At 34.0% G+C, this 23,243-nt stretch overlaps 1 protein-coding gene and 1 pseudogene across 2 annotated transcripts in view; both read left to right on the forward strand.

Moving 5' to 3' along the window:
* The window catches only part of ALDH1A2 (aldehyde dehydrogenase 1 family member A2), an 88,953-nt gene that overhangs the window by 25,951 nt on the left and 39,759 nt on the right, over nt 1-23,243 (forward strand). For both annotated transcript variants that reach the window (XM_015596092.2, XM_006920324.3), the window contains exons 3-5: nt 13,743-13,847; nt 14,028-14,168; nt 17,027-17,156. In XM_015596092.2, coding sequence (XP_015451578.1) covers nt 13,743-13,847; nt 14,028-14,168; nt 17,027-17,156 — 376 coding nt within the window. The remainder of the gene's footprint in view (nt 1-13,742; nt 13,848-14,027; nt 14,169-17,026; nt 17,157-23,243) is intronic.
* LOC112469887 lies at nt 8,008-8,172 on the forward strand (annotated as a pseudogene).

Raw genomic sequence — 23,243 nt, forward strand, 5'->3', positions numbered from 1 at the left:
TGTGGGATACTAGCAAAGTGCAAAAATTGACCCAAACTAAGAGCATGGTGTATGTTTGCAAATAGAATTCTGATGACATAAGTCTGTAGCTATCAAATTGTTCTCATGCCACAGGCTATATGTGTTTTCTGGCTGGTCTTGTTTTAATGCTTTTTATAACAGCATTTTCATGGTGAAAAAAAAAGAAAGCTAGTTATTCAGCATTGAATAGTTAGAAATATATAGGGAATGCTGTTATTAGTAATGTAATGGCTAGGTAGAGAGCCAGAGGAAAGAGCAATTAGGGGGATCATTTTATAAACTATATAAATGTCTAACCAATGTACTGTATACTTGAAACTAATAATAAAATAAAATTTTTAAAAAAGTAAATGTTTATTTTCTAACACTTTTTTTCAATATTTGTTGTCCTTCTCTTTTAAAAGTCTCCTCTTCCTGTTTCCTCTACAGAATTTACATGTGTTTAACCACTGATCTTTCTAAATGTTAATTTATAACATATTTAATTTTTTTTCTCTTTTCTTTTGTCTTCCTTTCTATGACTCTGTTTGACAAGCTTAATGAGTTTCTGACCTGTATACTCTGACTCTATGGATTTTTGTGGTTTCTGGGCCCTGCTTGCCTGAAAGCACCCTGCTTGCTCTGAGGTCAGTGCAGTGGTAGAGGCTAGTGCTGAGAATTATAGGGGCTGCTCAAGCACTGAGGCTGCTGGTAGTGGGGGGAAGAGGGGAGGAGAGAAGCTAAACTTTGATTTCTTCCTTCGTTGTCATAGTCCTTAAACCAAGCTATCGTATATTCCTCAGACAGGAGCTAAAGTTGAGGAAGAGGGCCTGATCAGGCTAGATGAATCACTTTATTAGGGATAGAGTTTCTTTCCTCTACCTTATCCATTCCCTTCACCAAGTCATACGCCCTCATTTCTTGTTTCCCCAAAGTGTTCTAACATGTCAGCCCACACCGATATCTTCCTTCACTGAAGAGAACTCCTGCAGTGCTTATCTCTACCATTCATCTTGGCACTAAATCATAGACTGTCTTACGTTATTTAACTTTCCTGAAAGTAATCTTGTCTTTGAAACTTGATTATAAGCTTCAGGACAGCAGAATACATGTCTTCTGTGGATTTTCAGTAGTGTCTACAAACAACTCTGTGTTTAGAATAGGCCTTTAGTAAACATTTTGCAGTGTCTTTTTTTTTTCTGTGAAATCAAATTTCTGCTCAGCTATTCTTCTTAGTTCCAACTCGCAATATTTTTGTTCTGTCAATCTATTTCACAGAGGAGGATGCAGGAGAGAGTTTTGCAGTCTCCTGAATTTTATAAAATGATTGCGTTGCAACTAAGAGCCATAAGTCTTTATACTCCTTTTTTTAGATTATTATTTTTAAATTTGCATAATTTAAAAGGTTAATAGTTGCTGCCAAAAGTTCTGCTCAAGATTTCTGCATCTGGAGTTAGAGTAAACTGGTACTCTGTCATATGCAGATAGATCTTGGATGAATTAATGTGTATATGTATAATATATGTATTTAAATTTTATTTTCCAATCATTTGTCAATAGTATATTGATCTCATATCCTGGGATGTTGCTAAATTTATACTTCTAGTAATTTTTTTAAGATTTCTTATGAATTTCTATACAGATAATCATGGTGTCTGAAAATAAAGACATTGCTTATTTCCAACCTCTTGACATTTTATTTATTTTTCTTGCTTTATTACATGGTATAATATCAAATATTATTACAGTATTCAATAGGAATAGTAAGAGCATCTATTCTTGCATACATTATTTTTAATGTATTGATTAATTAAAAGAACAGTGATCTGAAAATTAATCAAGGAGCTGAAGGAAAATGCAAAAGCTGGGCTTTCTAGAAACAAATATCAATACTGGTTCTAGGAGTGGTAAAGTAAACAAACTTCCGTCCAACAGCAGCAGAATACACATTTTTCTCAAGTTTATTTGGAGCATTCACCAAGATAGACCACATTAGGGCCATAAAACACACTTTAGCAAATTTAAAAGAGTATAGGTCATATAGAAAATGTATTCTCAGACCATAATGGAGTTGAACTAGACATTAATAACAGAAAGATAGTTGGAAAATCCCAAAATATTTGGAGATTAACAACACATTTCTAACTGACACATGGATCAAAAAATAAGTCTCAAGAGAAATTAAAAATATTTTACTAAATGAAAATACAGCTTATCAAAATTTAGGGGATGCAGTGAAAACAGTATTTAGAGGGAGCTTTATAGCATTGAATACATACATTAGAAAATAAGAAATAGTCTAAGCTTCTACCTTAGGGAACAAAAATAAGCAATATAAACCTAAAGCAAGAAGAAGAAAAATCTTTAAAAAAATTTGTAGCAGAAATCAGTGAAATTCAAAACAAGAAAATAGTAAAGAAAATCAATAAAACCATAGGGTGGCTCTTTGAAAAGTTTGATAAAATTGATAAACATTTAGCCTGGCTAACAAAGAGAAAGAGATAAGACAGAAATTACAATATTAGAATTTATCCACCTACAACACCTGGTCTTCCTAGGTGGTCTTCCATCCATGTACTAACCAGGCCTGACCCTGCTTAGCTTCTGAGATCATTAAAAGGATAAAAAAAGGATATTATGAACAACTCAATCCTCCAAAAAAGGGATCATTAAAAGGATAAAAAGGGATATTATGAACAACTCAATGCCCACAAATTTGATAACTAATGGGTCAATTTCTTGAAAAACACATTCTATCAAAACTCATACTAGGAGAAATAGATAACATGAATAGCCCTATATTTACTGAAGAAATTGTAGCTAAAAAACCTCACAAAAAACATAGCTCCAGGCCCAGATGCTTTAACTTTTGAATTCTATCAAATATTTAAGGAAAAAAAGATACCACTTCTACACAATCTTCCAAAAATATTGAAGAAGAGAGACTAACTACTAACTCGTGTTTTGAGACTAGCATTACCCTTATACCAAAACCAAAGGCATTATGATGAAAAAAAAAATAGTCTTTAAAATCTCAACACCTACCAAAGTGGCACCCATTCCTGAAATATTCACCACTTGTCGCCTGCCACTCCACAGTCCTTTTGAAGAGAGGTTATCCTGATTCAGAACTTGGCCCTTAAATGTCCTCGAATGGCACAATATGACTTCTTTTCCTGCTTCCAGATGTTTAGACCCAAGGGCAGCCATTTAATTTACATCTGGAGATTGGCTTGAAAGATACATAGAGATCCAATCAAATGCCCTTCTTGGAGGCTGACCTAAGAGACACAAAGGGAAAAAATAGTTGGTGGGAACTGAGGCTGGAGACTCATACTGACTAAGCCTAGATGGGTCTATATATTTAAGAAATTTAATCAATAATTAATTATCTTCCCAAAAAAGAAAGCACTAAGGTCAGATGGTTTCAGTGGTGACTTCTACTATCAGATTCTTCACAATCTCTTCCAGGAAAATAAGCAGAATGAACACTTCCTAACTCATTTTATGAGGCCAGTGTTACTGTAATACCAAAACCATATAAAGACATACAGGAAAGGAAAACTATAAACCAATGTCTCTCATAACATAAATGCACAGATACTCAGAAATATTAGCAAATAAGATTCAATAACGTATAAAATATTATACACCACAACTAAGTGGGATTTATTCCGGATATACAATACTGGTTCAATATTCAAAAATCAGTTATTGTAATCTGTCACATCAACAGGCTAATGAAGAAAAATTATGTAATACCTATACATACAGAAAAATAGTATTGATAAAATCCAAAATCCATTTATGATACAAACTCTCAGCAAAGTAGGAATAGAAGGGAACTTCCCTTACATCTACATAAAACCTATAGCTAACATCATTCTTAGTGGTGAAAAACTAGATATTTTCCCTCTCTGGGAATAAGGCAAGATGTTTTCTCCTGTCATTCCTATTCAACATTGTACTGGAAGTACTAGGTAATGTAATAAGAAAAAAGGAAATAGAAGATATGCATTCTACAAAGGAAGAAAAAACTGTCTTAGTTCAAGAATGAAATAATTGACTAGAAAATTCCTAAGAACTGACCCTCAAAAAACCCCAAAATGAAAACAACGACGACAACAAAAACCCTCCTAAAACTAATGAATGATTATAGTAAGATTGCAGGATACAAGGTTACTTTACAAAAGTTACTTGCTTTCCTATATAGCAGCAACAAACAATTGGAATTTGAAATAAAAAATGACAATATCATTTACATTACCACAAAAAAGAGAGAAATACTTAGATATAAATCTAACAAAATATGTACATGATCTTTATAAGGAAAACTGAAACTCCGATGAAATAAATAAAAGGAGAGCTTATGAGATGTTCTGTGGATAAGAAGACTCAGTATTAAGATGTCAGTTCTTTCCAAATTTATCTGTAGATTCAATGTAATTCCAATCAAAATCCTGATAAGTTATTTTGCAGATATCAACAAAGCAATTCTATGATTTATATGGAAAGGCAAAAGACCCAGAAGAATCCACACAACATTGAGAAGAACAAAGTTGTAGGACTGACAGTACCCACCTTCCAAACTTTCAGTGAAGCTACAGTAATCAAGACATTGTGTTATTGGAAAAAGAATAGACAAGTCAATGGAATAGAGAGTCCATAAAGAAACTCACACAAATATAGTTAAATGATACTTAACAAAGGAGCAGAGGCAATAATGGGAAAAGGATAGTTTTTTCAACAAATGGCGCTGGAACAACTGGACAATCACATTCAGAAAAATGAATCCAGACACAGACCTTAAACTTTCACAAAAAATAACTCAAAATGGACCATAGACCAAATGTAAAATGCAAAACTATAAAATTTCTGGAAGATAACATAGGAGAAAATATAGGTGACCTTGAGTTTGGCAGTGAGTTTTTAGATACAACACCAGAAGCATGATCCATGAAAAGAAAAATTGCTATACTGTACTTCCTTAAAACAAAAACCTTCCGATATGTGAAAGACACTGACAGAATGAAAAGACAAGCCACAAATTGGGAGAAAATATTTGCAAAACACACCTATGAGGAACGACTTGTATCCAAAGTATACAAAGAATTCGTAAAATTCAACACTAAGAAAACAAACAACTCAATTAAACAGTGGACATAAGATCTAAGACACCTCATCAGAGAAGATATACAGACAGCAAATAAGCATGTAATAAGATTTTCAACATTATATGTCATTAGAGAATTTCAAACTAAAACAATGAGATGTCACTATATACCTATTATAAATGGCTAAAATCCAAAAAACTGACAATACTAAATGTTGATAAGGATGTGAAGCAACAAGAGCTCTCATTCATTGATGGTGGGAATGCAAAGTGGACACACTCTCTTTGGAGGATGGTTTCTTATAGAACTAACAATAGTCTTACTGTGTGATCCAGCAATCACTCTCCTAGGCATTTATCCAAATAAGTCAAAAACTTATGCTCCAAAAAACCTGCACATGGCTGTTAATAGCAACTTTATTCATAATTTCTCCAAACTAGAAGCAGCCAAGATGTCCTTTAAAAAGCAAATGAATAAACAAACTGTAGCATATCCGTACAATGGAATATTATTCTGTATTAAAAAAAAAAAAAAAAGAGCTAGCAATCCATAAAAAAATAGAGAAACCTTAAATGCAAATTTCTAAGTGAAAGAGCCAGTCTGAACAGGCTACTGACTGTAAGAATCCAACTAAATGACATTCAAGAAAAGGTAAAATGATGGACACAATAAAAAAGATAAGTGTCAGAGGTTTAAGGGGAAGATGGAGCACAACATTTTTAGGGCAGTGAAACTATTCTGTATTACACTGTAATGGTGGGTACATTATTCATTTTTCAAACCCATAGAACTGTACAACATAAAGAGGGAATCCTGATGTAAACTGTGGACTTTGGTTAATAATAATATATCAATACTGATCCATCAATTGTAACAAATGTACTACACAAATGCAAGATATTAAAAATAAGAGAAACCGAGGAAGGGAATGGAGGATGTATGGGACTATCTGCTCAATTTTCTGCAAACCTAAAACTGTTCTAAAAATTAAAGTATTAATTTTAAAACCCAAACAAAATGACCAGATTTGAAAGAGAACAAAACAGAACTTTTAGAAATAAAAAAATAAATATTGAAATTAGCTTAGACCTAGGTAAGGAGAATTGGATAATAGATCTGAAGAAATTACTCAGTTGTAGTGGAGAGGAAAAAGGAGATAGATGGAAACAACTTAAAAGTCCTTCAGTAGAAGACAGTTTGATTAAAGTAAGTTATAAACAAGTAAATGAGTGAAAACACACATGTATATACATGTGCATAAACCCACGTTGGTATACAAAGAAACCATCAAAAATGTCTTCTTATATTGTTAAGTTTTTAAAAAGCAAATTGTAAAGCTCATGTAGAGTTGATTTGTTTAGTAGAATTATATATATATACACATATGTGGCCTAGAGATATGTCTAGAAGGATCGTCATGAGTATGTGAACTTTAATTATCTCTGGATGATGAAATTTGAGGTGATTTTTTACTTACTTTTTGTATTTTCCTGTGTAGTTTGAATTGTTTAAAACAATGTATCACACATTTACAAAAGCAATAAAGTTATTTTTACATAAAACATTAAAAAGATGGAAAATATTAGTGGTTAAAAGACATTGAGGATGAACTAAAAAGGTGTAACACTTGGAGTTTCAGAAGGAGAGAACAGAATGATATTCAAAGATATGATAATGATTAATAATATTAATATTTACATTAATATAAATAATATTATCCCAGAACTTTTAGTGACAAAATTTTACAGACATTGTAAGCACAATGCTTAACTATCAAGGTAAATAAAAAAGAAATTGATACTTAGACATATCGTGATGAAACCTAAGAACGACAAAGTCAAGATCTGAAAAGCAACCAAATAGAAAAGCAAATCATCAACAAAGAAATGGTAATCAGAGACAGCAGACTTCTCATAAACATTATTGCAGGATAGAAAATATTGGAATAATATCCTCAGAGTATTGTAAGAAAGTAATTGTCTTTTGGGAGTATCTTTTGAGAATGAGGGTGCAATAAATATTTATTAAGAATTGAGAATTTATCACCAATAAATTTTTACTAAATGAAATTCTAAAGAATTGTGAGAAAATCACACACACACAAGAATCGTAAGAATAAAAATAAAAAATTTTCTTAGAAATTATTTTCTGTATAAAATAATATTTTATAACAAACTCCTGGAGAAGAGCAATAGGTTTAGTGTTCTAAGATCTTTTTAATTGGGAGGAACTTAAGCTATATATTGACTTTAGACTTCAAGTTGTTAAACATGGTGACAAAATATCATGGACAACCAATGAAAGAATACAAACTTCCAAACCAATAAAAGGAGGAAATTGAATTATACAATGAACAACAGCAAACATTAATCAACTTAAAAATAGAGGTGAAAAAAGAGAAAACAGAAAGTAAAACAAAGCAAGACAAAAAGCATCAAGTTCAAGTATCACACAATATATAACACAAAATATAATCACAATAAATACAAATGTATTAAACTTGCCAGTTAAAAGACAAATTTTTATATTGAATAAAATAAAATCTAACCACACCTCACTTAGATATATCAAAATAATTATATAATTAAATAATATATAATTAAGGATAAAAAGATGGGAAGAGGTATATTAGGACAATACTAAAGAAGAATTTGGGTAGCTTTACTAATATTAAACAAAATAAGCTTTAAAAGACAAAGCTTTATTATTAATATAAGAGAGCCACTTCATATTGATAAATGGTTCTGTTTTACCAGAGAATCTAATACTTACAAACATATTCACTAATAAACTCTGAAATTTATAAAGATAAATGTAATGGAGCTAAGAGTTATATTGACAAATCTACCAAAGTGGGAGACTTCAATACAATTTTCTTAATTATTGGTAGGACAGCTTTGTGCAGTGGCAGTATGGTAGCCAATGAGGTTTATCTGAGGCGCAATTATTGCTAATTGAAAATTATTGGTAGGACAAGCAGCAAAAATGTTAATAAAGACCCACTTGATCTGAACAATGCATTTCACAGTATAGATATATTAGATACTCGTAGAAACCTGTACCTAACACTTAGTTCATAAAGGCAAGAAAAAGAAGTATAGCTAAGATTAAATAAGTTAAAAATTCAGAATAGTGATTACTTCTAGTGGCAGAGTGGGTCAAGCAAGAAGATGGGATCAGGAAGAAACACACAAGTAGCATCAGTGATATTAAAAGCATTCTAATGCTTGAATGGTGTGTTCATGATGTGTATTAATGTATTATATATACGTTTATGTTGCGTATATTCTTTTGAATGTATTAAATACAGTATAATAAAAACACTGCTCAAATATATTCTTCATTCTTTAGTGTGCTTCAGATTTTATTTTGGGGTGGGAGGTACTTTATTTCTAATCCTATCAGGAAATGTGTTAGATGATGATTCATGTTCTCTCTCAGCAGACAGTCCATCCAGTTAACAATAATTAAGCACCTACTCCATTTGTTATGTCTTTTAATACCAACAGCAACTCATAAAATGTCAATGGACAGTTCTTCACAACCACGGAAAGAAAGTTAGGTTTATGAGCTAATTCATCTTATCCTCTTAGAAACCTAGAGCAGACAAGGACCTCCTTTTATGAATCATCTGTTTCTTCTCCCTGTGATTAGAGCATCACAGAATTATATAATGCTATAAGTCAATATTTGTATATTTTACAAATGAAGAAACTGAGCAAGCTCAAATCATTTAGCTAGAGGCAGACATCTTTACTTTCAAAGAGCTCTAGAGTGCAAAAGGCTACATCTTCTCTGATAACCTATTCTGAAATTCAGTAAAATGCGAAGAATTTTCTAGTTTCTCATACTGATATTAACAAGTATTTTAATTGAAATAATTTGTAAATTTAAAAGGAATAATTTTGGCAGCACCGGGCCATATTTTAAGGCAGAGCTTGAATTATTTTATTTACTACAAATTCTCATTTGAGGATGAACTACTGTGAAAAGGAAGATGTTAAATCTTTATTCTTTCATTTAACAAATATGTTTTGTAGCATTTATGGTATCAAAGGTAGGCATAAAAGGGCCACTCTAACCTTTACATTCTTTTTTTTACTTTTCATTTTGAAATAATTTCAGATTTATTTTTAAAAGTTTCAAAGATAGTGCAAAAAATTCCTATATACCATTCACCCGGATTCTCTAAATGCTTACATCTTTTATAACTACCCTGCAATTATAAAAATCAGGAAATCAACATTTATACAATGTTATCTAATCCAAAAACCTTACTCAAATCCCACCAATTTTTCCAATAATATGTATTTTTTTCTGGTTGAAGAGCCCATTCACGTTCACGTGATTCACTTATTTTTATGCATCTTAGTGTCATTTATTTTTGAAAGAGTTTTTAGTCTTTGTTTTTCTTGATCTTGGCACTTAAAAAAAGTAAAATATTATAGGCCATTTGTTTTGTAAGATGTGCTTTAATTTGGATTTGCCTGATATTTCCTCATGATTAAATTCAGGTTATACCTTTTGAATAACAATACCACGGACGTGATCTGTGTCCTCAGTGTATTATATAAGGAGCACATGATATCAATTTGTCCCATCAGTGGCGATGTTAACTTTGATCACTTGATTAAGGTGCTGTCTGCCAGTTTTCTCCAATGTAAAATTATTTTTCTCTTTGTAATTAATAAGTATCTTGAGGGGAGATACTTTGAGACTAAATATCCAATTTTTTATTATACTTTTTCCCATTAACTTTACCATCTGTTGATGATTTTTGCCTGAAGCAATTATTACTGTGGTGATTGACAAACGGTGATGATCTAATTCCATCATTCCTTCATTGCTATTAGTTGGCATTCTACTGTGAAGAAGAGCTTTTCCTTATCCCCCATTTATTTATTCATTTAAAAGATTTATATCATTATGGCCTCTTGGATGCCTTTTTTATTCTACAAGTAATAATCCGTTAATGTTTTTATTTATTTTATTGCTTAAATAATTCCAGTAGTGGCTGTTGGGAGCCCCTTCATGTTGGCTCCTATGTCCTTTTGATATGTCCCATTGGTTTTTGAGCGTATACTTGATTTCCGGCACCACATCTGGCTGTCAAGGATCATTTTGTGCTTTCCTGATACAACCCTGAAATAAATTATTTCTCCAAGGAGCCCTGGTCAGAGTACACTTTAGACATCGTTCAGAATTTTTAAAATAGCTCAGAGAAGCTGAAAACCTTCAAGTCTTGTGGAGATATTTGCTACCTTGTGTACCAATAAAGTTGTCAATACAAGTTTTTTAATCATATTATATGGCTAGGTCTACAAAAATAGTAATGCAGTAAAAATATCAAATATTTTAATCTTTATCATACCAGGAGAAATAGTCATCATATCTACCATTTGAGTCCAATGGATTCTTCATATTTTTTAATTTTTAAGTTATTTTGTGAAAAATTTACAGAAGTAAATAAAGAGAGCATGAAACCAACAAAATAAGTGTTTAAACAGCAAATCAAATTTTCTATGTATTTAGTTGGGGAGGTATATGTATCTGAAATGGGCAATGACCTTTGAGTGCAACTATCTGTTCATCAGCTTTCGTGTATGAAATGGGAAATATTCATGTCACAAATATTGATTACAGATTCTAAACACATCTCTAGGAGATTGTAGCTTATTATTTCTGGTTCTCCTGGCATGCGCATTATCATGGTGTAATACCATTGAAAAGTTTGAAGGCTCATAATTTCATAGAAAAGAGAATGCTCATCTTTTTGTTCTGTAATTACAAAACGTTTTAAATTTTAGTTTTATAAACATAAATTAGATTAATCAGTCCAGTGAACTTTTTAATTTTTACAGAATATCTTTCCAATCACCTTTGTGTATACACCTGCCTTCAGCATTTGTCCATTTATGAATCATATCAAGTAAATTTTTATCCACACATATCATAAAAGATAAAAGAATCTTCATGAGTACTTTCAGCAAAACAAGATGATCCAGGTCCTCGTTGCAAAATAATAAATGATCAAGTCCTCCTATTGAATGACTAACTGGTTAAAATATCATATTTCCTTTTGTTTTTATAAATATATTGTTTGCTCTTTGGTTCTTGTAGTTGAGAAAATTTATTTGTCCTAAAGATTCATAGTCCAAGATTTTGCTTACAGTCAAGTTCACCCTCATCATTAGAGTCTCTAGTGATTTTGTCTCTCCACCTTCATCTTGTGACTCACCTAACAACTGTGAGATGTCTTTGTTAATTTTCTTCTCTTTCCCATTATGGATGGAAATGAAAAATTCTGAATTCTTAATTGTATTCAGTGAAAGCTAAAAAAAAAATGACAAAGGTTGTGTCTCCAGACTTCTTTCATACCCTTTTGAGAGATGATGCATTACCTAGGACAACACAATAAAAAAACCAAATGGTGATGAAACAGTGGTGATATGTTTGTTTATTCACTTCTAGGAAATTTCATAACTTTTTTATTTTACTTATTTTTTTAGCATAATTAGAAATAATTGATGAGCAATGATGAAATAGCAAAATATTTTAAGATATAGGAAAAGATCACTAAGATCTCATAATGTATCTTAGATTTATTAAATAATCAATGGACTTAAGTGATAGTAGTAAGAGAATGAGTTTTATCCTATTAAAAGATAAGTAATTTTTTCTTTTGATCTGTGGAAAAACCCTAAGAAATAATAAAACTCATGAAATATCAGTCCTTACCAATAGTTAGAGCTACTCAACAAAAAAAGCTTAAAAACTGAAGTTGGATCATGATGATATACCAAAGATTAAGATGTTTCAGTCAAATAGGCAAATAGTGAATAAAAGAAATAAGAAATATTGGTAAGAGTTCTTTTTTCCTTAAACCTGATGATACTCTGAAGGGAGTTCTTAATGAAACTAACTTAAGTAATTTTTTTTGGTTTGTTTTTTTATTACCTTATAAATCATACTGTGTTTCAAAGAAACTTGCAGTTATGATGAGCTATGAACTGTTAGGAAATTTGTTAAATAGAATGAAAAGAGAACTAGACCAGGAGCCCAAGAACTATACCTCTAATTTAAATTTAGACAATAACTAGTTGTGTTTCTTTGGGCTGAGCAATCCTGGAAACCGTGGTACAGTGAAAAGAGCAGGCGACTTTGGACCAGAACCGCAATGAGAAGCTGCTTCTTAGGACTCTTGTTGGCCTCTCAATTGTCTCACCTTTTGTAGAGATAACAAAATTCTGCTGTGAGAGTTGTTATGAGTCTTTATGAACTACTAGAGACTCTAAGACCCTACAAGGCTGGAACTCTTCTGTGGTCATCTTAGCCTCCACTGTGTCTAGAAGTATCTGAGTATTTGTTAAATAAATAAGTATATTTTATTAAGCATGTTTATAAATTCTGTATTAAGAACTATAACATGTATACAAGTACAAAGTTGTGTTTGCTTAATACATTTATACTAAGTGCTATTCAGATTTAAGGTCCTTTCCCCCCTTTGTCTTAAAAAGCCATTAGGAAAAGAAAACTTCAACATAGGCTCATTGTTTTATCAAATCCAGGAAAAGCAAAGTTTTGTAATAATCTAGAACCTGATATTTAAAATTGTAGATCTATCTTCATTTAACCTCATCTGTGATTATTAAAATGGCAAGCAATGACAAATCAGTTTATCATTGTATTTGTTCTAAGTTGACTGACTGGCTCATGAGTTCAGAAATCTCACTGGCATGTCACAAATTTTATAGAGTAAAATATCTGTGTATTCTTCGAGCTTTCATAGTCCAAAAATATTAGATTGGGTTTTTCTCTTAATACAAAAATTTTAATTTCTTTGCCTATATTTTCTCTTTTAACTCACATCTAACAAATCTGAGAAATTGACTTGAATAATTTCTTAAACCATTAGTCTCTTTGCTGTTTTAATAAAATCTTAATTTTTTTAAAAAAAGAAGACATCCAAGGCTCTTAAGAAAGCCTACAGAGACCAATTTGAAAGTTATAGACCTTTTCCCATTGCTAAGCCTACATGTAGCCTACCCAACGAAGAGAAAGAAATCTAACTTGGATTTGACATGTAACGTATTTAATTTACTAGTTAGTTTGGTCATCGTTCGGTTCAGGGTCTGACTATAAATTAAATAAATGCTATTTCAGCAGCCTTCAAGTTTCCCTGTGAAGTCACTTACGCTTGTGACAGAGAAACTAAGACCTAAGATTTGACCACTTTCAGTTTAATACATGATTTACTCCTTATGGGTATTGGTCAGAGCTTGAACTGTCGATAACTATTTTATCAGCCTCAGTGTGTGTTTTATATGTATTTGAGACTCTCACCTTTTCATTCTTGTTTGACTCTCTCACTGGTTGACAGGTTCACTATCTTTAATCTTTGAATCGCATTGAGGTAAAATTATCATAGAAGAGATTCCTGAATTGGAGGTGAGGCAGGACTGCATAGTGTTTAAGGGTCTCTTGCAACTCTTCAAATTCTATACTTTAATTATATACCAGCAAGCATATAGAATAAGTATGATTACTGTGATACTTCCATAACACTTTGCCTTGACTGGCTTTCTCTCACCTGTCTCACCAATCCCATTTTGTTGTCTACTCCTTTAGATTTTTATTAACAATGAGTGGCAGAACTCGGAGAGTGGGAGAGTGTTCCCTGTCTATAATCCAGCCACAGGAGAACAGGTGTGTGAAGTTCAAGAAGCAGACAAGGTATGTCCTTCTCAGAAAAAGATTCCCTATTAAATAACTACTTCCAAACAGCAGAGCACTAAACTTACGTTTTCCAGACACAACCACTGACCTTCACTCATCACCTTTTTTGTGAGAGCAGATGGTTCTTCCTTTATTTGGAGTGTTGTCTCTTCAGTTGTGCCTCTTCCTCTCTAACAGGCAGATATAGACAAAGCAGTGCAGGCAGCCCGCCTGGCTTTCTCTCTTGGTTCAGTGTGGAGACGAATGGATGCTTCAGAAAGAGGACGTCTGTTGGATAAGCTTGCAGACCTGGTGGAACGAGACAGAGCAATTCTTGCAGTAAGTAGCCAAAGAAAATATTCAGTCTTTACCCCAAATTTACCATTCCACTGAGATTTAGATTCCTCAGACTTTCTGAAAATACAATGTGAAACTGACCTGGGGAACAAGCTAAAGAGTACATAATATACATGAAAAATGAGATGTTTGGCTTTTGTGATAAGTGAGGGAAGTGGAGGACCAGCTGAGTGTCTCTTCTTACTGAATTTTGAAGAACAAAACCATAGCTTCCCATGCCTGGTAAGGACCTTCCTGTCTTCCTTCCGCCCTTGACAAACAAAACAAAACAGTTAAGCAGCAGGAGAGCTACCATGTGCTTCCAGAAAACAAATACCAAAAAATCATTTGAGAATCAAATAGGACTGTTTTTACCTCCCCAGAGTCAACCCCTCTTGACTAAAGAGAATCCTTCAGAAACAGGCCATGATATGGACCTCCCATTCACTTCTCTGTCACTTTCAGCAACATTTTTTTCCCCATTAAAACAATCCTTTTCTTACATAAGAAACTTCCCCTCTCCTGATGGTTTTTTGTTGTTGTTGTTTTTAAAGTAAAGGTCAATTTTTAGAGAATATAGGCTTTTTGGAAACTGGAATCATTGGGAAATGCCTGTGCTATACACCAGAGATCTCCACATGGGTGACCCAAAATTGATCACTTAATACTTGGGGTATCCTTGTTCAGTCAGGGCATTCGAACCATGAATACTATATCCTATCCTCTACTTGAGATAACAGGTCACTATTGGGCTTGGTTTGAGAGAGGGAGACAGTACCCTTTCTCAGTGTCACTGCCACCATGGTTCTTCCCTCTTGCCATTCTCCCCAGGCATCTGTTCATAGTATGGGAACTAAAATGAATCCTTTATAGAGATGGTTTGGAACTCTAGCTATTTGTAACATTTGTCTATTAAAACATTTCTAATCTGATACTTTAAGGAAGGGCTTATGTATATTGTGAAAAAAGTGTTTCATGGTGAAATGGCTCTTTCTTAAAGATTCACAAGACACCAAACACATTAAAGACTCTGAAAAGCCCTACTCAGTGTTTCTCAAACTTATTTAAGCCTCAACACTATTTTTATGGCTAACTTATTGTGCAAAACTGAATTTTTTGGAACACCTCGAGGAATCTGGTCTGTGTGCTTACCTCTTCACTGAATCATGATTTCTTTGAGAGTGAAAATTGTGTTTCACTTTTTTGGTAATCCTACCACAGTTCCTGGCACATAAATAAGTCAGTAGGGGTACATTGATGGTCTGTAAGTATCTGTTTAATTGACTTCAATGTGTACAATATTTACAACATTAGGTTAACAGTATGTACTAGATGATGATATAGTTAATTTCTGCAGTTACAATTTTCACGTCATAAAATTCAGACACCATTCTTTTTCTGACATATGTCTCACTGTGACACACTTAAATGACATCCCTACTTTTAAACACTATCAAGCCATGAGAGGAGTAAGTTTTAAAAAGGGGTAGGCTCTGGAATGGCTCCTGGCCAGAAAACTGAACTTAATAGCCAGGTAAACACAATTAAGAGTAAACCTAAGGCTGGCAACGCTTAGGTGAATTCGACTGCTGTCAATAGCTCACAGGGACCGTTTAGGTGGCCCACATTTTGGTTATTGACTGAACTTCACTCTACGCTATGTAGACCTTGACTCTATGCTAGCTGCATGGAGAATGTAATGCCCATCTCATGAACATATAAATGTTCTAACTAGTACTGGGAAATAATTTGATTCCCTTCAATAAATGTGAGCTAATATATGGTAATAAAGTAACATGATACTTTAAAATGATTTCCATCTTATACACATAGTAAATGGATAAATTACACTGTAGATAATAATATTTCATGTCATTAAATGGAGAATATTTTAATTTTAGTTTTGTCAGCACTCAAATAATTTTCACACCGGTGTGTGTTACAAAACGTCCTCATAGAGAATGAAGGACATGAGGTTATCAACATGTTTTTGTTTGTTTCATTCGTTAAACTTATAACACCTTTAATATTCCTCAAGTCAAAATACTCTTTTCTCATTTCACTGTGTTCATTTGTAATTATTTTTGTTATAGATTTAACCACTTTAGGAACATGTCCTTAAAATAATAACATTTATAATCTAAAACTGCTTAATATCTCTATTTTTATTAAGTGAACCAGATACTTCACTCTTAATAGATAATGGCTGTTAACATAAATATTTACAAAAAACCCCAGCCCTCAACTTGTTAAAGTTTGAGCTTCCCTAGAGGAGATCTTGTTTATTTGGTGGTAATAAATAAATTCGCTGTGCACTGTTGATATTCCATTTCTCAGCAGGGGTCTTGGCAGCTGTGGAGAACGTTTTATATTCTCATCAGTTGCATAAAAGCCCATATCCCTGTTCTTCTTTATGGATTCAGATTCCTGGTGTAGACTCCAAAAAATCCCCATGCAGCTCTGATCATTAATATAACAGAAGCTGGTTTGACAAGCAGAACATTTCTTTATCATCAGTTAATGAAATGTGTTTATATATTGAGATAGTGGTTACTGGAAACACACAGCCACAAGAATATGTATATATATATACATACATACATATATATACACACACACATATATATATATACATACATATATATGTGTATATATATATACATATATATATGTATTCATTGTGACTTTTACTGGAAACTAAACTAAACTGATAGTGCTAAAAACCTTTGTATTTGGGAAATTAGAGTTAACCAGGTATGCATCATTGTTCATATTTGTTTGTATTTTTTCTCTTTCTTTTTAAGTCTGCTCCAGACTTATTTAGTGTATTACTGGAAAGTTCTTTGTTTCTTTTCTTACAGACCATGGAATCCCTAAATGGTGGCAAGCCGTTCCTGCAAGCTTTTTACGTGGATTTGCAGGGGGTCATCAAAACCCTTCGGTATTATGCAGGCTGGGCTGATAAAATTCACGGGATGACCATTCCTGTAGGTATGTGGAATTTTAGTGCATCGAAAGGGAAACATGAGACTCCACCAGAAACACAGTTACACCACCAATCACAAATAGCAGTCACATAGAATACAGATATGAGCACACTTAACAGCAGCTTGAACTGAACATATTACATCATTCTGACATCCCTATTTCTGTATGTAGACAGTCCATACCTAAGTACAGGGACAGGCTGCTTACATCAATGCATTAATCAATCAGCCAAGGAACAGGTATGTGTTTGTCAGCTGCTATATGCTTAGCACTGTGCCAGGATGAGTTCTGGGGGTATGAAGAGGCATTGGGCATGGAGAAGTCAGAGAAAATTCCGAGAAGATTACAACTTGGTTCTTACCCTTCTGAAATGTAACATCTACTTGTTTGGAAGGAAATACTCTAATAGTTAATAGTTGTTTTCTCTTAGTGGTGAGATTATGGACGATATATTTCTTTTTAAAAAATATTTTTCTGTATTTTCTATAATGACCATGAATAACTTGTACAATCTATAAAAACAACAATCATCCTGATACCTTTTTTTTTTTTTTAAGTCATATGACTTGGTCCTTTAAAAGGGGAAGGAAACTAAACTAAGTTAGTTGGTGGGAAGATCTCTATCTGAGTGGAACTACTGGTGATAGCTAATATCACACTGAATGCTTTCACATCATTGACAGAGGAGGAAACTGGGGCCTAGACAAGTTAAGTAGTTTTCCTAATTCGCCCAGCAGTAAGTTGTAGAGCTGAAATTTTGACATTAGAGCCTGCTGACTCACTTCATTTTAGATACTGGGAGGAAGAGATATCCTGACAGAAAAAGGACTGACTGAGGGAGCCATGTGGATATTGGGAGTGGTGAATAGGTATAAGGAAAGAAAATATATGGTCATTGAGTGGCTCCTGGATGCTTCTAAGTACAGTGCCAGGTACTATACCTGTGTTCTCCAGAAAACAGCCTGATTTCCATGTGCACACTAGGAAGAGTAGAAAGTAAAGCTAGGAACTTTGGAATGCTCTTTCAGGGCCTTCCTAGGCTGAGGAGTGTTGATTTAATAGAAGAGAGGATGGTTGTCTGACAGTGAGGATGACTTAAAGCAGCGCTTCTCAAACTTTACTGTGCAAAATTTACTGTGTGTATTTATCACCTGGGATCTTCTTCAAATGCACATTTTCATTGAATTGGTCTGGGATGGGCCCTGAGATTCTGCATTCCTAACCAGCTGCCTGATGCCTAGGCTGCTGGCCCTCTGCCCTAAGTAACAAGGAGAGGATGCAGAGACCAGCACTAACCAAGTGACTCTTGTGATGCCTCATTCAGGCATGGGGCAAGAAGAGAAGAAGTCACAGTAAGAGTGGAGAAGGGACAGAGATGAGACTTCAGAAGACTATTTTTAAATTACCTCTATGAATGATGGGGACACGTGGAATGTTAGTCTTTAGAAAATGGGCTTCCAATTATAGGCACTCTTCCCTGCCATCCAGAGGTTTCCCTTGTTCAGCAGACTCAGAAGGATGGGGAAGATTGCTTTTAGGGAATGTCAGAATCTTAGTTCAGTCCCAGCTCTAAGGATATCACAGAACCACTGTTCTCCAGCATCACTTGCAGGATTCAAAAATGGCCTAAGTGAGGCAGAGCCATTATTTGGTATGAGCAAACCTGTTAGAGGATCTAGGAATTAAACCTTTGTCAAAGACAAGACACGTGTCGACCTTTCTAGATTGGTCTCCTCTACTTCAATGCAGGAAGATAAATTAACAAGATCAAAGGCCCTAGCTTTTTTTTTTGGAGCCCCTCTCCACTGGCCATTTCACTATTAAAACAACAAATATGTTTCAGGTATTTAAATATCTATTCAAATGATTTACAGATATCTTAGGAATAAGGTGAAATGGAAGGCATCAAAATAGAAATTTATTTGTTAGGCCAAATAAGGATCTTAAGAGGTATTGTACCCATTTTACAGGTAAGAAAATGAGACAGCAAGGGTTTACTGTCTTGAACAAGGTCACATGGCTAGTAAGTAGCAGACATGAGATTCAAACCCAGGTCTCTTTCTGCCATTGTAGGCCCTCTTCTTATGGAGGCCAGTTTAACAGGGCACTAAGAGGAAGAGATCAATCGCCCTCTGTAGATTTTTAGATTAATATACAATTGATTCTCATTACTCATGGTAGTTATGTTCTATAATGTTGGTGTGGACACTGAATTAGCCAGCACTGAACCATTGCTCCTAGAGGAAATAAAAAGATGAAGAGTATAGTTCTGTCAGGTCATCCATAAAGAATAAAGCTGAAAGTCTTTTATTTTTTAACTTAAAATATAAGACTTAAAATATAAGACTGCTTTGTTACACCAAATCATAATCCATGGTTCATCCAGCTTAGCCTCTATGACATTAAATAATAAGCACCAAAAAGAGTGGGAACAATTATACTATTATCTCTTTCACTCCTCCCCATTTAGGAAGGCCAGGCAATCTACCATATAATGTAAAGGGCTCTTCCTTCACCTCCTGTACCAGACATCAACTTCAACTTCTCATTCACTCATTTCTTTCATTCTACAAGTTTTTTGGTTTGTTTTTGAGCACCTGTTATGTTTTAGGTTCTGTGTTAAGCATAGGGGCTACACAGTAAGTAAATACTGTAAAGAAAACAAACAAGTAGACAAGCAATTGCAATATAGTGTGGCTTATTCAGATATGGAAGCATAAAGTTCAATGGGACTTCATAGGAGAGGCAATCTCACCCAGTATTAAGGCTTCCTGGAGAAGGATGTGAGGTGAAGGGTAGGTAAGTGATGATGGAGATAGGGCCATCACAGGTGGTGGTCGTAACCGCTACAAAGCATGGAAGGAGGAGAGTACAGTGTGGCAGTGGATCTGAAAGTATAGCCAGATATAGAAGACCATGGGGCTCTTGGTCTGGGTAAACCATACTATGAGTTTTATTCCTTAGCAATGGTGAGTCACTGAATTATTTTAAATAGATAAATGTCATGATCAAAATTGCAATTTAGAAAGAACATTTCGACTACGTAATGAGAAATCAGTTGGAGAGAGCAAGTACCTGCTTTTTTCCCCTCCCCCTATAGTGTAGCCTCCCTCTAGAAAACTTAGGAAGAGAGGGGGAAAGTTATGGCATGACCATTGTTGAGTTATCTGCTGGACAGCTTTTCTCCTTCTGACTTGAGAGTGTCTCCCATTCCTTTCCGTTATGTCCCACTCAAGGTCCACACAGAATCATGTAGTTTCTGTTTCATTCACAAGGGTCTTAATGTTCGTTATTTCCTGCCATGGTACTCAATGGAGCCATTGTTTCTGACCATAAATTTTATGCTTTGACCCTTCTATTATGGCAACTCTTAATTATGATGATAAATAATAACCATTACTATGATTTATTGAACACTTTCTTTGTGCTCATTATATTATCTCTAATCTTATAGCAGGCCTGCATGGAAAGTATTATTATCCCCATTTTGATTATTTTAAAACTGTATCATAATCCTCTGTTCCTCTCATGTTCACAAACTTTTTAGAGTATCAAAGCTTGTTTTCAGTTAACTGAGAGAGAAATGGAGGTTAACTGATTTGCATATAGTTTTTCTCTGTAACAAGTGTTGATTTTATTGATTTTGTGGTATGTAAGCAGAGAAATATAGCCCATGCTTTAAGCTGAATTCTGACATAAAATAGCTTTATGATACATTAGCATGTAGAAAAGTTTAGAAAATTACCTATGTCATATGTAATTATTTTTCCACTTCGATCCCCTTTTAGTTTTACTTGTTAAACAAAGAATAAGCTAAAAACGCTCAGACATTGACTCAGATCCTGAGGTTTTACCTTCAACAGTGAGGTCTAGATTAGTGCTGTCAACAGAGAATGCATACGGTGAGATCTCATCGTTCACTCATATTGTTCACTGAGACTGAGGAGCTATTTGCTTTGCCCACCTGAGAATGTAGGGCAGTTAGTGGGACCTGAATTGGTGGTGGCAGGAGGTCATGAAGTCAGCTTCGCATGTAACCTCTTTGAGAGGTTAAGATTGAAAAAGACCCCAGGGATCCCTAAGACCAATCTCCTTGTTTTTCTGACAAAGAAACTGAGGTCTAGAGAAAAATAAAGTAACTTTTTTTAAAGACCACAGTATGGAGTAGTGATAGAGCTAAAACAACTTCCTGACAGATTCAGGAACGTGTAATCTAAAATCAGAGAAGCTACCGGCAGACTCCTGGAAAGAATAGTGTTAGCACCACTGTATACTAATGTCATCTCAATGTTTGTATAGGCATTTACGGTTTATCATCTAGCTGTAAAATGTTCAGTGAGATCTGTTCATTGTCAAAACACGTACTAATCTTCCGAGGGACATAATGGAATAGTTCAGTGTAGCTGGTCTAAGTGTTTAATACTGGGGCCATCAAAAAGGTTCTCAGCTCCTCACAAGATAATTCTGTACACAGATTAGATTGGAAGATGGCCTTCCATTCACTGAATTGTGTTACAGATTTTTATCTATTAAAAAATCTCATTTTTTTTTGTGCAAACAGGTATATCAAATAAGCTGCAGTTCTTAAAATACTCAGTATTGTAATTGAGAGCTAGTTCTTGAGGGCCATTTTTGATAAACTTCTCCTCAATTTCCAACACATTTCAAGTTTTTTTTTATTTTCCTGACTATATCTATCGCCCATTTGTACTGTCTAGTTTATTATAGACTGTGCCAATGTCAGACATTCTTATGAGAACAAAAATTATGTCAAATTTTTTTCAAGCAACTATAAAATCTGCTTTAAGAAGTGATGTTTACCCTGAAAGAATAATCCAAATAATTAAATTGTTCTAATTAACTAAGTACTTGCTATCTCTCCTGTGTAATACAACGAGCCCCCATCAAAGAACCTATGACAGTAATTCAGCTGTGTTTCACAAATACAGCAGAGGCTTACTTCATTACTCATTTCCAGGGATGAAGACTTTTCTTAATATAATTCTAGAAATGGCTCAATCTACATATATTCAGTAAAGTTTGGTCTATAGTTCAGCCAAATTTATAGTATAGTAAAGTCTCTAATTCTAAGATTTTTTTATTCCTCATGAGGTGTGAACATTCAGGTGAGATCTTGTAGTATTTGGAGAGCATGGTCAAGCATAAAAGATAGGAATATGGGTTATTATTTTTTGGAGGGCAGAGAAGAGTTAATCATTATATATCAATTTGGGTAGAGAAGGGAGAAGGAGAAGTTAATACTGTCGTCCTATGAGTCTGCTCTTCTAGGCGAAGAGGAGAGAGGCAACAGCTCAAGGGAAGAGGTTGTTGCTCTGCAGAGTTCCCTTTATACTTAAAATGCTGTAGTTTATGTGAGTTCTCTTTGTCCACATATTTAATCCTCAAAGAATCATTTTTACTTTTCACAAAAAGGTTATCATTTTTCTCCATTTGCATTCCTTCTCAATATAACACTGATTCTATGGTTTGTGATATCCACCTAAATTCAACACCTTATTCACAAAAGAGTCTTTAACATGTTTCTAAGGATAATGACCTTGAAGTCCAATGACCCAGCTCCTAGTCCAGGAGCCACAACTTAACTAGTTATATCACTCTGGACTTAACTTCTCTGCCATATTTTCTTTATTTATAAAATTCTGAAAATAACATTTGCCCTATATTTTTAATGTTTTGAGTGTGAAATGAGATATGAATGTGGAAATGTTTTGTAAGATTCTATAGAATTATATACATTTTGTTCTTATTTTGCTATTTTAAAAGTATTAAAAACATCGATCAGATTCTTCTACACTTCAGACTCCTTTCAGGCAAATTAGTAGAGTTATCAGAGAGGCAAAAAGTAAATAGCAATGAAGTCAGCAACTGTAAAGCAACTGTGGACTCCCCTTCACCCACTTGGTTCCTTTGAACTACTCAGATTGTGGTCTGTGGATCAGAAGGTGTAACATGGAAACTTACAGAAATGTAGATTCTCAGGTCCTGCCCCCAGACTCACTGATTCAGAATCTGCATTTTAACAAGATCTCCAGATACTTTGTGTGCACATTTAAATTTGAGAAGTACAGT

This window comes from Pteropus alecto, unplaced genomic scaffold (assembly GCF_000325575.1).
Source record: "Pteropus alecto unplaced genomic scaffold, ASM32557v1 scaffold86, whole genome shotgun sequence".
Lineage (NCBI taxonomy): Eukaryota > Metazoa > Chordata > Mammalia > Chiroptera > Pteropodidae > Pteropus > Pteropus alecto.